This window comes from Rhea americana, unplaced genomic scaffold (genome assembly GCF_003343005.1).
Source record: "Rhea americana isolate MKP2758 unplaced genomic scaffold, rheAme1 scaffold_32, whole genome shotgun sequence".
In the NCBI taxonomy this organism is placed as follows: domain Eukaryota; kingdom Metazoa; phylum Chordata; class Aves; order Rheiformes; family Rheidae; genus Rhea; species Rhea americana.
In genome coordinates this window covers 5,340,741-5,366,937 of record NW_028186446.1, presented here as the reverse complement: position 1 = coordinate 5,366,937, position 26,197 = coordinate 5,340,741, and the positions used below count along the sequence as shown (strand labels likewise).

Here is a 26,197-nt window from a genome sequence, read left to right as displayed (position 1 = left end):
GGTGAATTGGAAGTGATCCTGCACCAGGAGTGATCACTGTTCTTGACCAGATTCTGCAGCTTATTTCATTCTGATTATTTTCTCCTCATTTAGCACTTAAAATCAATCACTAGGGCAGGGAAGGAGATGAGGTGTGAAGGGAAGATGACAATCAAAGTCATAAGCAACTTGCTTCCTGATAGAGAATGTATGCTTTTATAAATGATAAGTAAAAGATAATCATTTTTTGTGTTTGTGAAATCAAGTATTTTCATAAAAAATCAGTATTAAYATTTTTAAAAAGCTTTAGAAGCATACTACCAGGTTTTGTAATTAGAACGAGAAAACATTTTACATTGCATATGTGAATTTAATCTCTTCAGTCGAATATAAAAAATGTAAATACTTAGAAAAACCTGATTGCTTCCAGCTGCAATTTTCTATAATAAGAAATTATGAGGATAGAGTATAATTCTCTAGGCAAATATTTCATGTGAAACCAACAAAAATTCAGATGTAAAACTGCAACTTCATCTGTGTATATAACAACTTCACATAAGTTACAACTGGCAAAGTTCTGAAGTACTGTTTTTTTAAAAAGACATTTAAAAATATATTTACTCCTTCACACAGAACAGCTAGTAACTATGCTGTTAACAGCAGATATGGCACAACAACACAGAATTCCAGCCAGTAGAGTCATGTGAAGCATCTGACATCTGAATTAAAGGAAAATGTAGGAAAATTCTTCTGGGAAAACTAAAGACCAATCTTACACAACACGTCTTTCTGTGAATAATAATTTTTTATATATACACACTCTCTCTATACATATATATCTGAGGTTATGATACACTTATGCTATCCAAATTCTTTTTACACTAATTTTCCTATAAGCTTTAGAACAAATCCTGTTCTCGGTTATGACAATGTAAATTATAACAACTTTTCTGAAACTCAAGTTTGTGCAAAAATAGCTTTTGCCTTTCAGAATTGCTTTTTTGTGTGTGCACAAAATAGCTTTTTATTCTGTGGACAAGATGTAGGCCCCCACTGGCAACTGAGCTTCATGGAAGTTAGGTAAACTCAGGAGGCCATTTTCTCACACATTTGAAGAAAGACATAGACCAAAAAACACCAGGTGATTTCTTTTGCTGACCTACCATTAAGCAGTATATTATGAATTCCAAATAAATTCATTCCGGGAAGTGGTCATTATAACTTAACTTCCTCCCCGTCTTTCTACTTTGAAACGTTGTTCACTTCATAACTAAAGCTGCACACACAGAATGAAGTTTTATTTTTAGCTGACTTTTCCTTAGATGCTGCATATTCTGATTTCCCCCTCTTCCCTCCACAGCTGGCAACAGACCAGATCTTTCATTACATTTGGAGCAAAGAAACATCCTACTGAACCTTTCCCAGACCACATTTTCAAGGCTTAAACACTCTGAGCAAATCAAAATACTTATTTAAAAGTAAATGAATTCCCACTTGTAATACAGCCTTCCACTATTAATGACAGGTCTGATCTCTGCAGAAATAACTCATCTGGGGAGAAGTGGGACAAATAGGCTGAGATAAATTCAGCCTAGCTTCAAGCCCTTAGCTGGAGCCATCTCAGTAACTGTCATATTTGGCTCCCTTCATAGTTGGACAAAGGAAGAGAGGACAAGCCAGAGGGTAATTCTGATTTTAAAGTTGGCTGAAGAGCTTCTCTTTCCCTCCTCTCCTGAGAGTAGAAGGAAACTAGGACAACTGGGATTCTAATTAAGTGCAGAAGCATGAAGTAAACAAAGAAGAGATTCTTATCTGAGAACTTCCCCTCTTAGACTCCCTGGCCCAGACTGAGCCAACATACCGTGAGGCACTTGAGCAAGACACCTAAAAGTTCAGGTTGGATGTATCTAGGACAAAAGGTTCAAAAGAGGGAATTCTCAGATAAGAATCTTCCCTCTTCTCTGTTTACTCCACATTTCATCATCTTAATAATATAATAAACACTGTAGAAGAGGCTTCTCCAGGTCAGAGGAGTTTAAGATCAATAGATATATACTGAGAGAAAAGGTAAACAGAGTAAGTGTTGCTGAGTTACAATGTTCTCAAGAACATCCCTGTTCAGATATTACAAAATAGATTCACAGTATCTTAAGAAGTACGAGGAATGCCAAGCTACCACCTCATGGGATTTTTTGCTGTGTGAAGCACAGGATATTCTCATTTCTGATGTTGCCAGTGCCCTGTATTAAATCCTATTGTGTAAGACACCTTCTCTAGTCTTCCAGTCCTCTGGCAATTCCTACTTTGATCCAGTTTGCTGCTAGTTTTGCAAGATTTTCTATTCTGATGCCAGTTTGGAATAGTCTTATGAGGTGATGGACTACTCCGTTGGAGACTGACAAATATTAAATTATGATTCCCAGACATATATCAGAAGTGAATGGTATTTCAAAGGCGAACTTCTTCAGCATTACCTTCAAAGCATTTCTTTCGGGAGACACACTATCAGTTTGTGCTTAAGCCATAGTAACTCTTTGAAGCAAGATGATGCAATAGATCCCAACAACAGAGCTTTGTTAATTGTAATTCATCTAAAAACACAATAAGCTATTTGCATATTTCCAAATAAGAGTTTATCCTTTACTTGAATTACCTCATCTGTTTACAAAGGGTGTGCTAGTTGGATTTTTTCCTTCCTAAATAACAATTATTTTTCTTTTGGAGAAAATAATCTTTGTATGGCTGTATGGCTCGTTGCGGTAGCACACACCCTACAACACCTTTTTGACAATACACTGTGAAGAAGAGGATTTATTTACAACTCCACCTGACACCATAAAGTAATTTTTTAATTGCTATGTGTATATTCTTGTGAATAGGCAGACTGTTCCATTGCTACAGGAGAACTTCACAGAACAAAAGTCTTATCTGACTCCTTTTTGATGTCTAAGGTAAACAGATCAGTCTTGGGATGACTTCCTCTTCTAGGAGGTAGCCTCTAGCATCTTGGACTAAATCTCTCATTTCAGTTGAAACAGGGCAAAATGGCTCAGTCAATCTGCTAAGTTTGGAGGACCACCAAAAGATGACCACCAAAAGYTCAATGTTCTTAATGGTATGCTGTTTTCCAAGAAGACAGAGTAGGACTTCRACACCACTTTGCTCATTTATAACAATTGTGCCAGGTATCTGTCATTACCTGGCTAGTTSTGTAGGAGACAAGAATCTAAGTCGGTCAAGACATTCTGCCTTGCTTTTACCCCCAGGATGTTGATGTGAAACATCATTTTATTTAAGGACTGTCACCCCTGAGATGCCTATCTGCCAGGATATACCCCATCCCTGAAGGAAAGTATCTGTCAGGACCCTGGATGGAGTAGAGTATTTCCCCAAGAGGCCTTGGACTGACACTTCTCAAACAGAGCACAGCTTTCTTCTGAAGGAGAGACACTCACTGCAGGTGGTGGGGAAGAGGGTTAGTTTGAGAAAGGTAAGGATTGTAACCAGACTTACAGGTCTTAAATGTGAATGTGACCAGTTTTGGACAAAATCTATCATCTCAGGAAAACATTTTATTCCTAAASGATCTCTCAGATTTGTACAAAACAGCAGCTAAAACAGTCTTTTGTAAAAAATTATCGAGATAATTGCAATGTGAATAATTTCACCAGAAATTCTTTAAAAACAAAAACACATAAGCTACCTTTATTTACTCTAATAATTCTGACAGCTGTCCTAAAATTTAAATTTTGTCCTTAATTTAAAATAGTAAGATTCAAGATGGGCTTTTAATACTGATTTCTACTGCAAAACATTTTAAAGTTCTATAGCAAAACACTGTATTTCCATTTTTGGTATTCAACAGCATATAATTTGATGCCATTTAAAAATCGATGGCAACCTTTGGCTTTGAAACAATTATTTTGTTAACTTTATTGTTGAGTGGATGAATCTCCTGCACAGTACATGTAACAAACATGTAAAAAGGAGCTAGTAAATCTCTTTATTAATGTAGTATCCTTTGCCAATATGCCTCCTTCTCACCTTTAGCCTGCCCCCAAACGTCAGTTAAGCCACATTAAATTATGAAAAACATTGTATGTCAAATTTTAGCTATGATTAAACTASTATGACTGATATATCTGCAAATACTGTAATGCTACCTGATTTAAAATTTGGCAATCCTCTCTGAGGTAAATTTAATGCATATGATCTATTCCATCCTATCAAGTAGAAGCAGAGGTGTAAATGTTATTTGAGAAAACTGAAGGAGAGTTAACCGAACTATAAAAGACACAGAAGTCAAACAAGTATCAAAACGATCCTTTGGATCGGTTTTTAAGTTAAATATTAAATCTTTGACAGAAGTCCTGTGTACACATGTAACAGACAAAATCACATTTACAGAAATCTAAAAATGTCTTAAAGAGCAGAATAAGCCAAACAGATGTATCAGAAGTTTCTAAAAACAGCAGAAAACGGAAATTACAGCACAGTGCCCAAAACATCACACATTTTCTTAAGCAGACAAATTGGAGCTCTTGTCATAAAAAGGGTGACACAGTGGTCAGACTAAAGTTCCAAAGTCTTTTTCAGTTCTAGCAAGTATCCATTTTTTTAAATAAGAAAACTGTCTTCTCACCATGACAGTCCTTTTTACCTGAGTCCTTGTTTTGTGAGCCCATCTGCTTCATGACTCATTTCCAGTGAGATTTAGGTGGATGCCCAAAGCTGACCTTTCTCAACACTTACATGAACATTTGGATACAAGTGGCTACTCCAGCCATAATGGTGATATCCAGACAGTTGCATGAGGGATGTTTATAATTGAGGCTCATCTTTTTTTTTTGTTTGTTTGCTTGCGAGCAGTTTCTTTTATGTGCTGTTATTGAAGTGCATGTGTTGACTGACTTAAGAGGACAGCCTTGTAAATGAGATCTTTGATCTCAAGAGTTTATTTTATCTTTGCAGCAAGGAAAACTGAATTGAATTGGCTGGCAGAACTAAGCCCTCTCTCTTCTCTGTTCTACAGCTGCTACATCCTTCTGAGGCCATCACAGCTTCACTTCCACTGCTAGATACTCTGTTTTGCCACAGAATTAAAAAAGGCTTCTCCAACAGCTCTGCATAACCTGCTTTTTACAGCTTTAACCATTCAGTGTGCTCAGCTTGTTTTGTTTCTATAGAAGGACAAACCACTGAGCTATGATGGAGCAAAAACTAGATCTCTTCAAACTACCCCAGTATCTCATGAGAAAGTAAACTTTAATTAGCATTAGGACCTACAGGCACAAAAATGGCCAATCAGGCATTAACACCTTTGGCCTACCTACTCCATGTACACAGAAAGACTCTGTAAGGGACAGTACCAGCTTACTTCCTGATCTGGATCACCAAAACAATAGTGTCATCATATTCTAACCAACTGCACTTCATTTAGCATCTGTATTTTCATTACATCCAATGTTAGCTACTACAGAAATAAACAGTCTTGTATCACATAATACAAAGAAAAACCTCATGTATCTGTACGTAGAACCTAAGATCTGTGCTCCAGAACTAGCCAGGCAGTGAGATACTATGCCTAGAAGATCAAATTTATTTTTTATGCTGTTGGCATATGAAAATGATGAAATTCTGAACTGTAGAAAATCTAAATCTTGTTTTATAGGCAGTAATAACTGACTGGCAACATAACAAGTTAGTGACTTTTCTCCTCTTACAATCAATATGAATGCTTACATTTCTTTTGGATGGTTTGATTCAGAGAGGAAGGCTGGCTAACAAGTCTCTATGCAAACAGATCTCTTGCAGAATGAAGGGTAAGTCTCTTTGCTGAGAACAGACTTGTCACTGTAAAAGATGTTGAAAGGAAAAAGATACTTCTCTAAGAGAGTCAAGCAAAGCACATATGTATCCAATTCTTCACCCCCAGTCCTCCTCTCCCACCCTATGCCAAAAAAACAAAAACAAAAAACAAAAACAAAAACAAAAACAAAAAAAAACCCACCAAACCTCTCCATACTCTCAATGGAGCATATAGGAAGATTTATAATTTTCCTTAGATTAAGGAATTCAACATATTGATGGGAAGAAACCAAGCCTAATGTACCTATTTCTGGCTTTGCAAGCTCATTACATAATGCCAAGCTTAATGCTCATGAACAGATGCAGCACAGCAGAAGGGTGGAACATACCCAACTTGGCTTATTGCTACACTAAAAGGGAATCTACCTTAGGATTTTAAGGAGTTATTCTCAGGGTTCTGCCTCTTTGTTGCTGTAACAGACGCTCTCTGGCTTTGAAATTAAATCTGGTTAATCTGGAATTGCCTTGTCATCAGTAGAACAGTTGCAGTTACCTAAGAAGGGAAGGACTTACCCCCTATTAGTTGCAGTTCTGGTTTCTCTCCATACTCACTAGACTGAGAAGAGAAAAACAAAACCAAGATGAATTATCATGTCAAAACAAAAGGGTGGTGGTGAGGAATAAAGCAGTTTCTCATATGGAAGTTTTATGCTATGGTTCCAAACAACTCACTCATCTTGCATCGAAGGCTGGTTTACTTCTGGTTTGAACGTAACAGTTTCTCTAGCTAACAATGGTGTATTATTTTAAGATACTGTAATTACTGCGGTGAATATACTCTGTGCCTTTTTCCTTTATTTGCTCTAGGGTGAAAACCTCTCATCTGTGACTACACAAGGGTACGTCTGGCAGCTGCAGTACTGCAGTATCAAGGTTTGGACCATACTTTACAGAAAACATCAACAACTGAATCTGTAATTGTCTCCTTGACTGACCTCCAATACAGTATTGTCTGATTCCATTTCTGAATTTGTCTCCAGGGAATTGTCTGTAGGGACTAGTTCACTATCAGCCTTCTGCTGGGCTGTTCTGGATGCAATTATTCTTTGATTTACCTTTGAACATGTGGGCTTAGCTCTCCTTTTTCTACTTTTAAAATTAGACTTTTCCAGAGACCTGCATTTACAACTTTTTCAGAGGAAATAAGAAGTGTCTTGTTATGTTTGATTTATTAAGAAGTTCCATAAGGAAGCTATCACACAAAGCAGAGCATATCTCCTGCAAGTAAAATTTAGAGAATGGCAAATGAAACTCAAAATCTGCTACAAACTAGTATAACTCTATCTAAATAAACTATTTTATAGAAGAGTGAAGGTCTAGTATTATGTCCAATAATGGCAGTAACAAAGCTCCCATTTACAGCACTTCACTGGCACAGGTTTATACTTCAGTCTTCCATTATTAATTCTGGAGTTGACAACCTCTCTTAATTTTGATGTTACTGATATCAGCCACAAAATATCTTTCAGTTCTAGCTAAACAATCTACATACGTATGCATAACACACATAGCTAACAGTTCTAGTCAAGACCTCATTTTTATATGTGGAATTTGCAGAAAGGACAGCCATGGTGTTCTGACATCAACAGTGATTACATTTCAATAGCTTCTTAAATGAAGGTTTTTTTGAATTAATTATATTCCTTCATCAGTGGTCAATGTTTGAGTGACAATATATAGAACCATTCAATATTTCTTGACAATGACAAATAGGCATATATTCCAATATTCATACATCTACGCAATAATCACTTAGAATATGATGTTAAACATGCCTTACACAAGTGATATGCACTTTTGTATTAATTAAGACTGTTTGAAAGCTTTAATTTTCTCACGATTTTGTGTCATCTTCATGTCATTAGTGGACAAATGCGAATATCCATAAATGCTATTAGTTTATAACAGTTTGAATGTATTTTTTCTTATCCCAGCAGGAAAAAACACACCTCTGCTGTTTGGATAGCATTAAATTTCAATCCACATTTTATGGATGATGTTAAGCAAGGGCGGGGTTTGAGCCCCAAGGCTTTCTAAAGAGAGGGCAATGAGAAGACATATTACTAGTACTCTTGTTACATGCAGGTTTTACCATTTATGGAACACCTTTAAGAATGCCGGTCAAATGTTTACCTACTGTTGATATTTCTTATCATGGGTGAATACAACCCCCACACCCCTATGTCTCTTCTTTTCTTGTGAAAGGACAACATACTGGTTTGTGAATATAACAGCAGGATTCTGAGAAGGTATAATTATTTAAAGTATCTAACATTAATCTAAAATGAATGCCAAAAATTTATATGTGAAGTCAGTTAGCAAGCAAAAAACAAGTATTGTGAGTGTGCTGTCTCTTCAACAGTGTTTTGCAGTTCTGCTTATAGACTAGCTGAGCTGGAGAAACTTTCCAGATATGAAATGAAAAACAATTTGAATGAAGCATGCTATTTTCCCAATAGCTAATGTGTAAAGGTTAAATATAAAACAATCATGAAGATTAAATTTAGTGCTTCAGAGAAGTGTTAACTAGAAAACTCAGCACACAGAATCAGGTTTAAGGAGCTTGGTAGAGTCGTCAGAAGTCTGAGTACTTCCCGATTCACTACAGTATTATCCTCATAACAGTGTCACGAATAACAACTAAACCATTGCAAGACATACATAGCACAAAGCGCACATTAGATGAAAATGTGATACATTTGATTAACGGGACTCTGATTTTTAAATGACACTGAAAAAAATTCCAAACAAAAATGAGTTCAAGCTCCCATGAAAACTGAATGGTCACAGCTATAATAAACAATATCGATGAAGCTGAGTAACMACCCCCACAAAAAATAACTCAATACTATTTTACCACTTTTTTATTTGAGTGCAGCACAGATATTTTCCCTGAAACAATTAGTTCCAAACATTCATGAACATGATTGACAAAAATACACTAAAAAATTTACTTAAATACRTACATTAAAAAAATCTAAACCAAAAATATTTAACAACCAACCCAAGACATATTCACAATGTAACTTCTCCATCATTTACAGTATTTATCTCAAATACCTTAAGATGACATGTCTGAAAATACATACATTTTAAGCTATCACAGATCATAGAAAATATATGAAAATACCCACTAACATTTGGCACAATATAAATATTCTATCCCAAAAGAAAACAAGTGTAATCTTTTGTGTGATACAGATAATTACTCAAACAAATCATGATGTTACATCAGCGAGCTGTTGCTCACGCAACAACTCAGGTTCTAGTTGGAAAAAACACTGCATACTCAAAGCTTGTGGGCAGGCAACACAGTGGTCTGTGAAAATGCATGTTTAGGTACTTAGCTATTTAATTTAGCTGGACAAGAAACAATGTAATGTTTTCCTGTTGTTAAACATTGCCATCTGTATCTCTGGCACACAAATTAAAAAAAAAAGAAGGGTGTGACCATTAAAAGTACGTGTCCTGAGATTTCCTTCTTTAGGGGGCAAAGAGGTTAAAATGGAAAAGCTGATCTGTGTATAAATCAGGAACACATGTGGTAATGAGAACAAACAGCAACCAACAGGCAGCCAGAAAGAGCTTCTTAAGACAACAGGRGAGGCACAAAATGACAAAATGAAATGGACAAAACACCCACTGGAAAAGGAGTGAGACACCTAATTTTCACTTTGAAGTTGGTAAGTCTAATCAATTATATGAAATATTCATAACTCTGAAAGTATACATAATTAAGTCTCAGTTTTAAAACTCAGTTTGACTGGAAAGGTATCTGCCTGGTAGTATGAAGCAGTATTMCTTTAGCACTAATAGTGGGCTTCTATCTCTAGAAAATCAAAGATAACCTTAAACATGCATAACTGGATCTATGTCTTAAGTATCAAGAGTAAAATAACTAAGAATACAGAAGTGTGTAGGCTTCATCTTGAAGTTATGAAATGTTTGAGTCTATAGCCTACCTACTAGAAGTGGTTCCAACAGCAAGTCTTATACTCAGGCTGAAACATAGCCCTGCTTCATTTCTTTGGAGATAAACATAATACTTAACATAGGAAGTTACATTTCAGTTAAAACTGAAAAATACAACACAGTACTGAATAACAACCCTTTTGATTTAATGAGTCTGATATACCAGTGGCAGGCCCCCAAAACATTAAGATGTTAAAAATACATCTTAATGTTCACATTAAGACTTGCCTCGACATAGCCAAAAAAAATAAAAATAAAGAAAACATTATGGATTACAAAGTACYGAATTTTCAAGTGTAAAGTCATACCAGAATCTTGATAAATTATCATTGATGTCGTAGGTGAGCAGTCGGTCAGGAACGTCATTACGGGCGCCCTGTACTGCTACCACATGTGGCGCTAGGGCAAAGGGTATGTCACTCAGAAGATCTGACATGAAAGGGCTGCTTTCCAAATTCGGACTCCTTTCATTTCCCACTTCTGCACTTGATACGGTCAACTGCGATCGGTGCCCTGTATTTATCTAAGGAGAACAGAAGAACAATAATTTAGACACCGTATATCAGGCAGCCTAGACTTTCTACTTGAAACAATCAMGACCTATTAATACATAAAACTAAAATAAAAAAAAATCAATTTCAGTCTTTGGTTCAGGTAGTTTTAAAATGGCAATTCTTAACACATGCTGGTATAATTCTTCGGGTGAGACTGAATTTTGTAAAGACTGATAAAGACTTTTTTTTTTTTTTTTTGAATGATGAGTGGAGTTTCTCAACCTAATGTTGAGAACCTAATGTTACCATGCATGTACGAAATGGAGGATTGGTGGGACTTTGTGACATTAATTCCATCTTGTTATCTTGTTTATGGGAAATGCTCAATACAATTCATTTCAAAAACTGTTCCATCTTAAATACAGAGTTGTTCCCACTACTCCCTTTCTGAAGTTATTCTATGAGTACATGGTTCTTGTAATTAAAGGAAAAATTCCTATCCTAGTTACTACAAAGTATTACTAACGTTGATTTCCAATTTGAAACAGATTGCTGGAGTTATCTGTTGTATGGTGATATATGCATTGCCAAACATGCACTTTTCTAGATTAGAAAAGCTCAGTTACCAAAACCACTGTCTCACCTAAAATGTCCTCCCCCCCCCCCAAAGAAAACAATAAAATAAAAAGAACTGCCATGCAGAGGAAGCCAATATAAACCATGGAAAATGTCAGTAGATAAGATGTTGGACACACAAGACTTGCAAGTTTTGATACTGACCTACCAATAGTATCATCTTAAAGAGTTTACCTAAAAYTTCTACAATTTTAAAAACTAAGAAAAGACTGTTTACTCTTCCTCTAGAAAGCAAACCTAAATTATTTTACTACATATAGCTATGAAAATGCTATGTAAACCAATAATTCTCACATCATGTCTATAAGCAAGGTGATTGTTGCATGAATTTCTATAAGCACAAGCACAGAAACATTCAGCCACTCATTCAAAAGTGCTTAACAAATCAAAACAGAGCCAAGAACATAACAAAGGAATTTCTGATCTGCTGTCCGGCCTTATTCCTTTCAACCCTACATACTCAGTAAGCAGGCATCCAGCAAAACCCCAAACTTGCTCTGTTATCCAGAAAGGGAAAGCATGGGAAGCTTTAAATGCTAATTTACTGTTCAGCTGATCACAGGAGTTAAACGTTTTGTTTCAAGGAGGTCTCTTTTATTCTATGAGTCTGAGGGGAGTTATGTTGCTCAAGACCTGACCTTCTTGATGTGAATGTTACAGATTATGGTATAGGGAATCTGAGTTTCTGGCTGCTTGACAAAAGAGCAATAGGGGGGCGAGAGGGATTCATGTTTGTTTTCTAGCCTGGGGGGTATGTAACACAGCTAAGCATTCAGCAAGGTAAAAGAGGCTCCATCCCCTGCTCATAGGAAGGACTGGATTTGAATTGAATGCAACCTGAGAACTACAGTCATTCCTTACACCTAAATCCACCACTTCAGCTCGTAAAAAAATAAATAAATAAATAAATAAATAATAAAAAAAAAAACAGACAAACATTAAACCTTCTGTTGAAGTGTCAACAATTCAGTTGACATTCAGTTGAAATTCAATCCTGCCAATTTAAATCTGTTCAGTCATTGCTCTTCTTAACTGAACTGAGGAAGCTCGCTCCTCCAGAAGCATGTAGGGGAGMGGGGGTTCGGGGTGCTGCACCACCTTCAGACTCGCACAGAACAGACTCACACGTGGAAGGTGTTCTTCATAATCATGAGGACTAGAAGTATAAACGTTATGATAAACTTCCCTGAATCCAAGACCATGATGTAACGAGGCATCGTTAAATGGCAAATTTCCTAAGGTTAAGAAGTTTTATTGAAAGGAATGACTGCTAGATGTAATTAGCGAACTTACTAGTTACAATCCAGTACAAAAGATGAGCGAATGAGCTCCAGTGAAGGCAAGCAACCAAAGCAGCTTGCTTCTCAGCTGCTGGGATTCACTTCCTAGTATAAATACTATTTGTTTTTTCCCTCTTTCAGATCACCCTCAGGTACATAGCTGCAAAACTTTATTTTGTAAGAATCGAAAAGGAAAGAGTAGTCTCAGCTTTGTCTATTCTTCTAGGCCACCTCAGAGCCTTCTGGAGACAGAAAGGGTGCGTGGCTGGGTTCCTCCTGTTTCGGTGGTGCTGCACCCAACCTCCTAGCTACTCCAGTACTGACATGTCTGGACTACCTAATTCCTCTAGCTGCAGTTTAGGTGCTTTCTCTCGCTCTTCATTTCCTCTAGCCTTCTATTTTTCAGTTCCTTATTCTTATACTAGTAGCTAGAGCATTTCACTATATCCAACAGCAAAGGCAAGAGTTAGTAAAGATTGCCATTAGCTTTCCTCACAGATTCTGRTAACTTTAGAGGGTGGAAAGCTAGGAAAGCAAGCAGAGACAATAAGAAGATAGGTTTCCTACTGCAGCTTTTCAAGCTCTAAGTAAAAAAACCCACGAAGTTTTTAAGTTCAGGGAAAAAAAATACTTGTGTTTGTTAGTACTCTGTTCAAATTGGCACAGTTATTGTCAAGTCAAAGATCAGCTACTCTCACTTTAAGTGATCTTAGCAGCTAATTGGTAACACTTGTGTGGAAAACTTCCTTCTTGTCATAGGCAGATAGGCTCAAGGTGTGCAGTTTATTAAACTTCAAAACCATACTTCYGCTACAGACAAATTCCCTTGCTAAGAACACTGCCAAACACAAAGAACACCTAATGAATATTGTCAATAAAAAAGAAAAGCAACTGAATACTYCAAATATATACTGAAATTTGCAGCCCCTGTAAATTTAAAAACTTCCCTTTAGATTCTACTCTGCACAAACCTGTTACATTCCCTCTCAAGAGGAATACCTGCAGAGTATTTACTGAGGTGCTGGTATTTTCTTATATTACATCAGTTCCATATTCTGAAGAGGAGAACTGAGCCAGAAAGCCCCAAATGAAAAACAGGAAAAGTTTACATCTAGGAATCAGTTAAACAAACTCTTCAAAGAACCCTCCTCCTCCCCCTACTCCCACATTCCATGGAAAAATGATCCCTTGCTTGCTGTCCTATTCCCATAGCCCAGATGATAATCAGAAATCCCTAGAAGCTAATGTTTATTTTGTTTGGCAAATTATACTTTTAAGAACACCTGTTTACATCCTAATTGTCCCACAAACTGGATGAACTCCATTTAAAATGCAAATTAGACTATCATACAGCAAAACTAATTTGAAATAGAAAAAAATCAAGAGAACACAAGGAATCTTGGGTCTTCTTTTCTTCTCCAAAAGCCTTACATTTTTTAAAAGGATGCCAAATGGGCAGCACTAGAAATTAAACTACATCTGCACAATGTAGATACTGCCTATTGGCATTGGCAGAGCAAGAACAAGCTCCCCTTACTCTAGTCGCACTTCATTTTTCAATGCAAGACTGCAGTAAGGAAGGGTGAATTAAATTAGAAATCTTTTTAACTCCATTTTGCCATCTTCAGTCTTCAATTTCCACTCACTACGTACTCTTTGCAAGGTTCTTCTGTAGATGCTGATATCATTTAAGTAGTCAAAACAATATCATGAATAAACTACGAAATAGCTGAGAGCAACATGGTATGAATAACTCGGGGAAAAAAACAAAGCCAGGTCAGCATAAAAAAATGCCATAATCTAATCTCTGATCTAATAGTTTGTGGTCTTAGTTTACCCATYTCCTCATGGGAAGATCTTGCTTCCAGTATTGGAAGATGATCTTATGGCAGAAATGAGAAAATGACTCAACRTTTTCTATTTCAATTTTGCACATAAACCACTACTGTCTCTCCCATGAAAAGGGTGTTTTCCACTGTCTTAAAATTCTCACATTCACTTGGTTATTTTTAGCGAGTCATACCTTAGGTTATTTTATTGGGCTGACTTCCCAACAAATTACACAATGTGAAAATACGTAACTTAGGGAGGAATACTCTTCAATGCACCATGCCAAACCCAAGCACGGTATAAAGACAACTAGCCACAATTAGCCTGGTCAAACCTCCTTGATTCCATGCTGCTCATATAAGCACTGCTTAAGATGCAAGGGGTGCTGTAAAGGTATGTGGCAGAGAGGAAACAGGCAAAGCTGACTCCTCTGACACATAACCCCTTTTAAAACAAAGTAGAACAGCTCCAGAGTGCAGTAGGTGGTGGTAGCAACAGTGTATGCGACATATAGTGAAGATAGACCACTGGAAAATTCTGTCACAGCTTAACTTCTTAAATACTGTGGAGCTCATCCATGATTTCCAAATACTCTTACAAAGGTGTTTAGAACAATGGTCTCATGCAAGACCACTGCAAGCTAGATATATTTCTGTGCTTCTAGAAAGGCATCTTTTAAATGGGTTTAGACAATATAAAGGCATCTTTTAAATGGGTTTAGACAAATTTCACTCGTATGCTAGCAAATTCCGTATCAGTGAAAGGAATCTGATGGAGCCACCTGACTAGCAGAGGCTTTTTTTGTTTTTTAAATACTGTGTGTAATGTAACTAAGAACTGGACATTCTACTAGAGAACATCAATAGCCCATCAATGTTAAAATCACCCAAACTGGTTACAGTGCAAATACTAGGGCAAAGCTATGTTATACAAAGTCAAGGTTATGAAATGGCTTATGTTTTCATGCATGCTTTCTTCTAGCATATACAGAACTGCAAGTGCTAGAGAATTTGATATCCCACATTAGTCACACTGGTTTCTATTTAAATGACTAACTTATTTATCCAGAATTACAATCTATTCAGAGCATATTCTTTGGACATTAGCTAAACAAAGCAGTGCCAAATGCTATGACACACAATCCTGCTATGAGAAGTATTAATCAAATGCATTTAGAATATCATCAAACAATTAACACTTCACCAAACATCAGGGAATCAAAAAATCTGTTACAATCACAAAAGGCAAGGTACTCAAAGTTAATTCAAAAAGCAAGGTATTTTCTTCATTGTTGGTTTGGAATCCCAATGAACACAGATAAAAGAAACAGTATATAAATATTTACGATAGCTGGTCAACAGTTAGTAATTGTGCTCTGATGGCAAGGGTGAGTTATGTGTTATTTCAAAATTAGCAAAACATAAAARTTATCCTTTAAAGTAAATGCATTCTTTTTTGCTCTTATACCTTTCATTTTTATGTTCCTCAAAAAACATTTAATTTGTTGCATCTATGTATGCTAACCTCCAAGTCTGCCAAGAGTCTTGTAAGAAAAAAAAAAGTTAACTGTACTAAGATAGAAGCTGTATTTACAGTGCTCTGAAGAAGAAGCAAGGATTAGTGCTAGCATTATTACTATCATCATCTGAATTACTAAAGAAGGTTTTCTAACAAGTCATTCATTTTATGAAATTTGCACTCTTCGTAAAAGAGGATTTTTTTTTCCCAGAAGCAGACCCATTTTCCTTAAAAAGTCAGTCTTAAGAMACAAACAGATGTACAACATTCCAGAATATTTAGTAGATACCCCACAGCATCATAGTTATGACAGAGACCTACTGGTGATACAGAAATATCACCTTTAATGCAGGTAATTTTGTGGTATTATAGCAAATACTGTATCATAATGCTACATAAATTCTAAGATAGATTATGCAGTTATTTCTGACGTATCTAGAGATGAAAACTATCTTAAGAGATTATTCTTCCAATTGTGGTTGAATTGATGCTTTTAAGGTATTCTTCAGCCTTGTTTTAGAAAACCTGTAGCAATTCCAAAGTRTGCATCACCATTGGTGACAACAAATCACTTTTCAAACAAGAAAAGTAATGGCAAAGAAGAGCAGAGGGAAAAAAGAAAAATTATTTGCAGGGCTCTCTAAATATTTAGCACTTTACATTCAGAAGTTTAAGCTAGCGGAAAATGATCATAAAGCCTTGCTGATATGACATGATAGTTTCTAAATGTCACAAAAAAAMCCCTCCAAATCAAAAAAAGAAAAACAACCCCCCCACACACACACTGAACTAGCCAGCAGGCATGTGACCTATAATTTTACAGAACCACAAGAAGAGAAGAAACCCACTAGGACACATAAAATCCAGATGCCCTTGAGATGGTTCAGAAACAAATTCACGTGAGTCATGATAGCTGCTATTCTTTTGAGGCTCACTTAAAACTTTAGTCAGCATCCTCCCCCAGGGATTCAAGAAAATAAAGTTGTTTCTACTGGAGAACCGAGCTAAGTCGAAGAAAAAGTGCAGGAGATCTTGCAGGAGCTGTAGTGCAAGAGTGGTTTCTGGTTAGTTATTCCTTTCTCAACGTAAATGCAGTGACTCAAGGGGGAAGACTTCTCCCTTGAAAGGTGCAAGCTAAGGCTGAGTCCTCGGAGCAGCTTTCATAAGCAGCAAAGACTGCCAAAGGGACTCAGCTTTCCCATTTGTCCAGGGCTGATTTTTAGGCTCCACCAGAATCAAGGTCAGGTTAAGCTGCTGAAATCTTAAGGAATAAAACCCTAAAGAAACAGTTAAAAGTACATGTAACGTGCTACAGTTTTTTTCTATTATAGTAAAGCTCCCCATAGAGTATTCTGGTACACAAAGAACATTAGCACAATCCTTGGTAAACCAAGCTTTCAGTAAAATGGTGTACACTTGTACACTTTTATTGGTATAAAAGCAAGCAGAAAAATGTACTTTTTCAGAGTATTTTCTCTAATGTAGGAAAAAATTTTAACGCAGAATGAACTTTCTGGATTTAATAMATATTCCTTGCTCTCTCAAACTGCTAAAGCTGTTAACCTATGTGGAGCGGAATTGCGAGGTTTGTCATTTGAACTCTGGATATTGTCAATGTTCGTTCCACGGTTAAAGTGTGTTAGTTTAATTATCCTAGTAAATATTAGATAAAAAGATGCCTATGACTTTTATTTGCTAAACACTTCTAAAACACAATTCTTCCTTGAAAAGTATTTTTAAGTAACAATATCTAGTCCCTAAACAGACATCTCATTTGTTCATTCTATCTTAATTTTTTTTTAACGACTTTGCAAACAAACTGGAATGACATTCAAATCCTTCTGTTTTTACTCAATCCCCTAGAATAAATATGGGCACAGGAAAAATTTGGAGGGGGTTAGTAATAAATCTCCTTAAACTTGAGCATCTATAATAAGAAATTACATAACAGTGAACAAACAGATGAGATACAACACAAAGGAGGGCTGCAGTACTACTAAGAAAAAGTACCAATAAGAAAGCCAAAAAAGGATTCCAAATCCTTATTAAAAATTCTGAGTCTTAAGTTCCCATTATAATGGCATTTCTGTCATAGCAATTTAGACTACATAGGCTTTTAAGTTGAGTATTTCCAGATTTCAGTACAATGAAAACACACCAAGTTGTACAAACCAATAATGCAGAAGCTCAAGGATCTAAAAACAGCAATTAAGTAAAAGGCAATTTTGCTCTTAGTGCTGCTACAGATTTGGAGCTCTATCACTCAGCGCAGAAAAATACTAAACAAAAAGACTGACTGTTATGTTGATCATGATGAAGAATTTGAAATAGCAGATACAAACAAACACGTATAATCCTAGTCTCACCATTAAGCCTCATGCAAGTGAGGTGGGACCCTTACTTCTGTAACAGAAAAGACTTGCCTGTTCCCCTTCCCTACAGCCAGCGATATTCCGGGTTTTGTCACCAATTTAAAATGTCCTTTCAGGAGAACTGCAACTCATTTTTGTCTGGGAGCTGCACAACACTATCATAGAATCCTCCTATAGTAGATTTTTTTTAGGAGAAAATATTTTTTTCAACAATTACATTTGTATTGGAAACAAAACTCATTTGTCCTATTTTTCTTTCTGTCTCAAATGTTTTCTAGCGTTTTTGAATCTGGTTCATTTCAGATCTGTATCAGCATTCATGCAGTCTCTGTAGCASGGTTCCTGCGTTTGCTCCATCCTTGTGCCTCTCTGGAAGCCCCTGGGCTTAGGGCACTGAGCTAGCAGGTGAATTTTTGACAACTCTTTCCTTCTACAGCATGAATATTGTAGTAAGAATTATCTAGAAAGAAAGAGAGAGTAGGTTCAGTGAGGAACAGTTTATCTAGCTCCCCTGTTCCTTGGAAGTACTAAGCAACCTATTCATAGCAARAAAATTTATACAGCACAACAAGCAACATAAACAATATTCAACAAGTTGCCAGAAAGTGTTACTAAATAGGCCAGATCATTCTCTCATCTTCATTTTACTGTAGCAGGTATAACGAAAGATTTTTTTTTAAAAAAAAGTTAAGACAATAACTACTCTAAGCAAGCTACAAGCCAGAAGAACATGACATGAAAATATATGCAGCTTCATCATCCAGCAGTGCATTCAAAACCCCCAAATCACCAGTGAAGGACAAGTCAATATATTACAAAATGAATACAGAAGCCTCATGAATGCTAATAATGGATTTGTTCTGTAGTTTCAGTGTCATCCAAAAGCACAAAATACTCAATTTTGTTTTGCTGATGCCTGATGTAAATGCAAAACTCCGGATATTAACAATTAAAATTCAGTTATCTTTTGAAGGAACTTTGAACTGTGAATGAGCTATCTGTATGCAGTTTAGATAACCGGAATGCAAATGTTATATATTCCCCCAGAAAACAGTCTTTTAATAGGGCTAGAATCAGGGAAGAAAGGTTAGACTTCAACTTTTCATGGTTGCCAGAGAACATACTGAGAACTGAATCTTCTATAAAATGTTGATTGTACATTTAAAACAGTATTTAAATCATACATTGAGCAGCTATGTTTGGACAATGTGATTTGAGTTTCTCTAAGTCTACTGCTCCAAGCAAAGAAATATTCTGAAGACTTTTTGGGAAGGTTGAAATCTTCCTTTTCCAGGGGAAGTGTTTAGACAAAATGAATCCCTGCCTCCAAGTCTCTACTTTCTGCTCCTAACCTCTGCARTTGTGGAAGCTCCTAGGGCAGGAAAAGGATGACAGCTTCTCTGAGATGCATTTTCTCATTCTACCAGTGAATGAAAATCCTAGCACCTGAATGGGTAAGGATGCTGTTTTTCACAAGAAAAGTCAATACAATTTTGAGCAATTGTAGCACATCGGAAAAGCTGCCTAAATTAGAAGTTAAAATGGTTTTATTGTTTCAAGAAGAAAAACAAATCTCTCTTTTTTTAATCCAGGAGAAGGAAAAAAGAAATTCATCTTGGATTTGGTCCTCTGAAAATGTTCATAAATTAGAGCAATTATAGAAAAGAATTACAAGTCTAACCCAAGGTAAAGGTCCCTCTAGATCTTCCTAACAGTATGTCTTAAAGAATACAAATGGATTCTCAGGCAGATACCTGAATAAAAGATGCTGCACTAAGTGCTTTATTCTGAGTTTTTTCCTCTGCTGCCTAAAATCCAAGCATGTGGTAAGACTATCAATATGACCTATTTACAAGTTTTAAATATTCTAGTGATAAAAAAAAAAAAAAAAAAAGTGAATTAGGTGAGTATTTCCTAGGGCAACTTTCTACCTGCTCTCCCCATAGAGATTCAAGTCAATAACTGTCAGAAAAAATTGCAGTAAGATGGAAATTTAAGTTCCTCCGCACACTCTGTGTAGCTGGAGCAYTTACCAACAGTGCAGCAAGCAAACACCAGAAAAGCCAGAGCTTGTAGAGCTTCAATCTACAACCATTAACAATAAAGGCTGTGTTGTGCACAGCTTGTACTACTAAGACTTTTGAGCCAGAGGAATAGAAGTAGGATGACGTTTAAAGCCGTAAAGGACCAAYAAACAAAAAGAAACAAATACTGGTTGTCCCTTTGAATTACGGTTGTTTGTTGCAGCCTACTGGTTCTCTATGGAAAGCACATAAGTGGACCACGGTGAAAAGGAACATGGGCAATTTTAAGTATTTATGTTAATTTTATCAGTCAGGTTTACTAATAACATTACAATACTAGAAGAGTATTCTTAAAATTTGAAATAATGTGGAAATAAAGAACTTTGAAAACAACTTCTGTTTTATACTGATGCATTAAAAAAGTGTTTTAGAACAAAATTTGACAATGCACTATCCAGTATACAGGGTTCATGGCTGACAGAGTTGAGTGGTGGTGAAGTTGGCAGGTTTTAAGGCAGAAATTTCAACAGCACATTATGGTGAAAGGATCAGGCCACACTGAAGGAAAGCATGGAAAAACAAATTCCCAGTTTATCAATACCAGAATTTGAGACTGAAAAGAGGCAATTTTCATGTAATTTTCTGTTCTGTTAAAATGGACTGATCATGGCTGGTTGTTCTCTGCCATCCCCTTCCCTTTACTGTGGCAGTAAAACTAACTTAAAGACATTGTTACTTGCCTTAGTTGGTGTTTAGAGTAATCATTAATAAGCTGCACCGTATTACAGTCTTTCAGCCACCATTTTGCACTCATRAGTCATGTTGTAAATATCAATGTACCATCAGGCTAAATTAGGGCACGGTCTGATCAGGTGATGTATGATCTACACTGTATTTTAAATCAATTTTAATATTTTGAAAGCCCAGAAAGGTCACTCCCAGAGGCAGGACGACTGACCAACCCATTTGCTGACAGCAGGAACATGAATTACCGGCTTTTAGTCTGCCTTCATGTGCTTGGGCAGGAGATACAGGACAGTGAACAATTTTTTCTGGAGATAAAGTCAGTGAGAAGATTCCAAAATTACAGAAAGATTAAAGAATGTGTGCGGGAAGATCTGGGCACGTAGTTTGAATGTCTGTTACTACAACTAACCATCCAATGTAACTGAATGAGCTCAAAATTAAGCTGTGCATATAGCAAGCTTCTGCCTAAACTAAGTAGTGACTTAAGCAAGTTGCGCTTCTGGATACATGTACCTTGGTCATTGTTTGCTGTATCTTTGTTCCTTCACTAAAGCCTAGCTCTCAAAGTGAAGAGGCTACCATCCAGGCCAATTTTACTATTTTATGAACTTTTTACATGCACGTATATACATAGTTATAGTCACAGAACAGTGAAAACGTATCATGTTTGCGTGCTACTTTTCCCTAAAAAGTCATTTTGGTGTCTTCGGTCACTCACACCTGGCCTTTCGTGTGGACAGATCACAGAACTGACTCACAGCTCCACAAGCACAGCTACGGGAGGCAGGGATGCTCCCATGTCTTCACTGGTGTGTTCCTTCTGTTTACAGCTATTTTCTCACCAGACAGAATGTTCAGGTCCCTTCCTAAAAAAAATACTGTCAAGCTTCTTCAGTTCTTGTCACAATGAAATCACAACAGAAGTTAAACAAAGGAACTAAGTTATAACTAGCAATAGTTCACATTTGCAAAGGGCTAGAGAAAAGTGATTTATAAGAGCACTGCTTTACTTTCTTGACAACGAGCTGTTTTCCAAGTTCAGGGAGGAAGCTGGTGATGACCAAATTAAGATTTCTCAATTTCTACTCTATCGATACTGATGCTATTGACATTACATTCTTGACATTATTTAGCATTCTTGCTTGCTAAGTATCTGAAGCAAGCCCAACTGCATGTCATGTTACACAGATAAGAACTCTACTTACGTTAGAATGAAAAAAAACTACAAGATAGCACTATTACAAGACATTGCCAGGTCCTACTGGCTGACCCTAGGTCAACAGATCRCACAAATCAGAGTTTATATAATCTTGGGTTTGAGGCCATAGTAACTTATCCTTTGTAACCTGCAGAACCATACTTTCTTATGGACGATCATGTTGTTTAAATTTTATATGTATGTATATGTCCATGCATATATAATACACACACATATTTATACATTATATATAAGGTGGAGATACACACCAACTTGTGCAGCTGTTGACGGAAGACAGAAGTCCATTGGCCCATAAGTTTTGGAGGTCTTTTTAGTATGAAGATACCTCTTAAATAATTTGACCAATTATCAAACAGACAGTAAAATAATCAATGCAATGCGATTAAGCTTTATAAAGTAAATATGCTATTGCAGTGGGATAGTTGATTCTTTAGCCAACTAGTCTATTTACCTTCTTTCTCAGTAAGGTTACAGCCCTATGCTGTGATCTCCTTATCATATGGCAGTCCTGCTTTGTAGGCATTCTTGATCTGCAGCTGCACAGTAAATGCAGGTCCCCCAGTGAACTGCCACCTATGTACTGCATATGCACACTATGGAGGGAGCTAAGAAAGATATTGTCCATTGCAGCTGCAACACTGAAAACTGTTTATCTTTCCTTAAGAGTAATATTAAAACTTCACTTCCTATAGCACAACAGTTAAATAAAACATTAGATCTTTTTTCCAGCAGATTCTCAGGTACCAGCAGTCAGAGAAAAGCACAGGCTTGATGACCTGCTGCAGACAGTCTTATTCCAGTCCCTTCTAAGAGTGGGTAATTTCATTAAGTGATTATTGCTTACATGTCCCATTAAGCAGAAAGATAATGTGGACCCCTTCTTTATGGACTTTATAGGTGAAAAAGTACTCAGGGTTAAAATGACATATSATGAGCAATTAATTTAACCAGGCCATAACTAGAATTCTAGCTTGTGATAGCTTTTTTAAAAACCATCTAAGCAGTAATATTTTCTATAAACATTAGTATTTGTCAAAATGGAACAAACTAATCACAGTCTTTCTCCAGTGATTTTGAAATACCAATCACCTTTTCTAAAGCAGGTGTATGGAATTTGCAATGATGCTGTACATGTAGCTCAGAACATCCTTCTCAAGTTATTAAATACCGAAGCTTCTAAATGATAAGCTAAGAGCTGAGTGACAGAATAGAGACATGCTCAGGAATATCTGCTTTTCCAGTAACTTGTAACTAAGATAAAAATATCTTAGTCAACTACAGTAAAAACCAGGCAATAATAGGTCTGGAAAAACTAGTTAATAATTTTTTTACAGGGGGAGAAAAAAAAAAAGAAAAAAGAAAGGTAACTTTAGCATTGTTCATGCCCTGTAATTATATCAGATGTTTACAAGGGGATCTGCTCAAAAGTCTATCTTAGAAGTCTATCAGCTTCAGCAATAAGTGCTAATTCCTCTGAAAGAATAAAAAGTCCATTATTAAATTCATTTTTTCACTTTTAAGCTTTACAGACACAGTTTCCATTATCTTTTCCTTGATGTTTTATTGCTCATGATAGTTCTCTCTTCCCAGTTGACTGACTGATATGGCCCCAAACCTGATGCCTAAGAAACTACTATTTAAATCTACTCAGAATCATGAAATAGCAGAGCTTTAAAAAGGATCAATTTAATGATATCATCTATATATTGAAATAAAAATATATTTAATTGGATAAATCCTAATTTAATTGGATACTGACCCAAAATGGTGCACACTAATATCTATGTGCAGAAAACTATAGACAATTTTACATCTACCTCATGAAGTATTGGCCTTCTATTTGCTACATTCTCAGTCTATAGTATCAAATCAGCCAACAAGAGTTCACAAGAACTGTAGCAGAACCATTGCAATTCAAGAAAAAAACAATGTCCTATGATGATAAGTATCACAGTAAGGCACATAATTAAGAGTGACTGTAACAACAACATATAAATTAGATAATTATAGATTAAGCAATCCCTTGGGGGATTCTATCTTGCCCTAGAAAACATGTAACAAGCTCCTAGGATAAAAGGCAGTAGTGATTAAGTATTTGAGGGAGAAAGAGAACTATGAAGAAAAATAAAAACAGAACAAACAGTAAGAGAGAAATATTCATTTATAGACTCAATATGTAGCTTTTTTAAAATGCACTTACTAGTATTGCAGTTTCTGCCCAAATCTGCTGTCATCTGTTGGCTAAAGGGTGCATGTCAGATTATCAAGAAGGGCAATACCAGGAGAAACACAAACTGCTTCCCAAGGCGACAATGCGGAGATACAAAGCACTGCAGTTATTATAACAAACGTAATTTTTGTTTCTTGCGCCAATTTAATAATCCCAGGTGTCCTGAACACCAGACATACAATAATCTCTATAAATCCTAATTCACAGCCCTACCATCTGTCAAAAATAATTTTTATGTCTCCTAATATATATTCTACACAACTGCTCTCACAGTACGACAAAAATACATGATTGCACTAATTCGATTTACCAATGGAATAATTCATTCTCGAAAAAAAACCCCACCCCAACAAAAAACACAAACAACCTAGCACCAACCACATGACAGGTTTTCTAGCACTTTTTATACATCAAAACTAACCTTCTGTTCTGTCAGTTTCTACAATCTTAAATTCTCAGGGAAATTAGTTAAACATTGAATTATCTGCAAATTGTACTATAAGAATGGAAAACCCAAAAGCATAAAAAAAACACATAATATCTCTTTCTACTCTGATGGTGTTACGGTTAAAATTAGAAGCCTTGTGTTTCATACTCACAAAGAGACTAATTTAAGTTCTCAGTTCTGCAGAGCACTAAGCATTTTGGCCCCCATCCAGAAAAGCACTTAAACATATGTATAACTTCTAGTTCATCAGCCTGAAGCGACTTCAGTGGGATTGTACACGCTTGATTAGGTCCACAGCAGTCATTACCCTACTGGCCAACATGGCATCTCCCTCGGACTAAAGTATCACAGGGAGATGATCCTCCCAAAGCGGTGTCTGTGCTCATTGCAAATGCAGTGATTACTCCACATGGGATTGCTCAGAGGAGCTTCTTTTTCCACCCTGCAGAAGGAGGCTGCACGTTTAGACTAAAGATGGCCTTTCAGAACAGCCTTCTTCCCACAAATTTGCTAAATATCTGAGTTTCCTTTATCAGCATCTCATACAGTATTGGAACTTCTTAAAACAATGATGAAGGCTGTAGGCACTGCAATTGTTATGAGAGAAGCTGTTAAATGCTGCTAGTCACAGCAAGATGATTTTGTTTGAAACTTTTATTTGCGCATTAGCTTTATATAAATTAAGCAAGATTACACAGAAGTGTGCACTTGAGAGTTTAATAATTATACTCAAATCAAATCCAACAGTACCTAAGTAAATGGGAAACTCCAAAGGGATCTAAAGTTACTAAAAATACTTTAGAAGATATTTTCTTCTTCAGAAACAAAACCAAACTCATTTCCTTTCCGAATGAGGGGGAGATCTATGAACAAAGTATTAGCAATTTCATTTTTCTTTAAATCACATTGCAAAAAAAAAATCACTTTCCACATCCCAGAAAGTCTCACCTGTTAAGTTGTAAAACAGATCATACTTAAAAATAAAAGCAGGTTTTCACCAAGTGACAAGATGCAGTTAAATAACTAACAAATTTTCTCCTCAACCATGCATGACAAATAGCTAATACTACTTGAAGTCTAGCAAAAACTCTTTTCACATACTAGAGTATGTTTACAAAGTATTCCCATATTAACAGCAACGAGTCTATTATTTCAAATAGTGTTCTCTATCTCAATGACACATTCAATATGTAACATAATGTTTTTCCAGTTTTACTAACTTGGTTTTTCTCCCATAAATTTATAAATATGGATATACTCACCATACTGAAATCATTTCATTTCTATGATCCTCAGTTGCTCTATTTAATTTGAGAACCTTTTCTGAGTAAATGTCAAGTCCAAACAGCCAAATCTAAACACTGGGATTTATAACTTAGATACTACTAAATGCTGTATTTGTGGTATCTTAATTTAGATGATATTGTCACAAACAACTCATATAAGTACTTCTGTGATATCTAAGTTTTTCCAATATAAAGATAAAAATAAAAGATTTACTTTCTCTGTCACGTCTACTGTTTTATTTGGAAAACTTTGCTTCATTCCTCTTACTTATAAAACACTTAAAATTCTAAGAT

The 26,197-nt window shown here is 36.2% G+C and overlaps 1 protein-coding gene across 4 annotated transcripts in view; it reads right to left on the bottom strand.

Annotated features, from left to right (window-relative positions):
• Nucleotides 1-8,696: 8,696 nt before the first annotated feature.
• Nucleotides 8,697-26,197, bottom strand: part of UMAD1 (UBAP1-MVB12-associated (UMA) domain containing 1) — an 82,034-nt gene continuing 64,533 nt past the window's right edge. For all 4 annotated transcript variants that reach the window (XM_085310542.1, XM_085310545.1, XM_085310544.1 and 1 more), the window contains one exon: nucleotides 8,697-10,342. In XM_085310542.1, coding sequence (XP_085166668.1) covers nucleotides 10,085-10,342 — 258 coding nt within the window. In that variant the 3' untranslated portion in view covers nucleotides 8,697-10,084. The remainder of the gene's footprint in view (nucleotides 10,343-26,197) is intronic.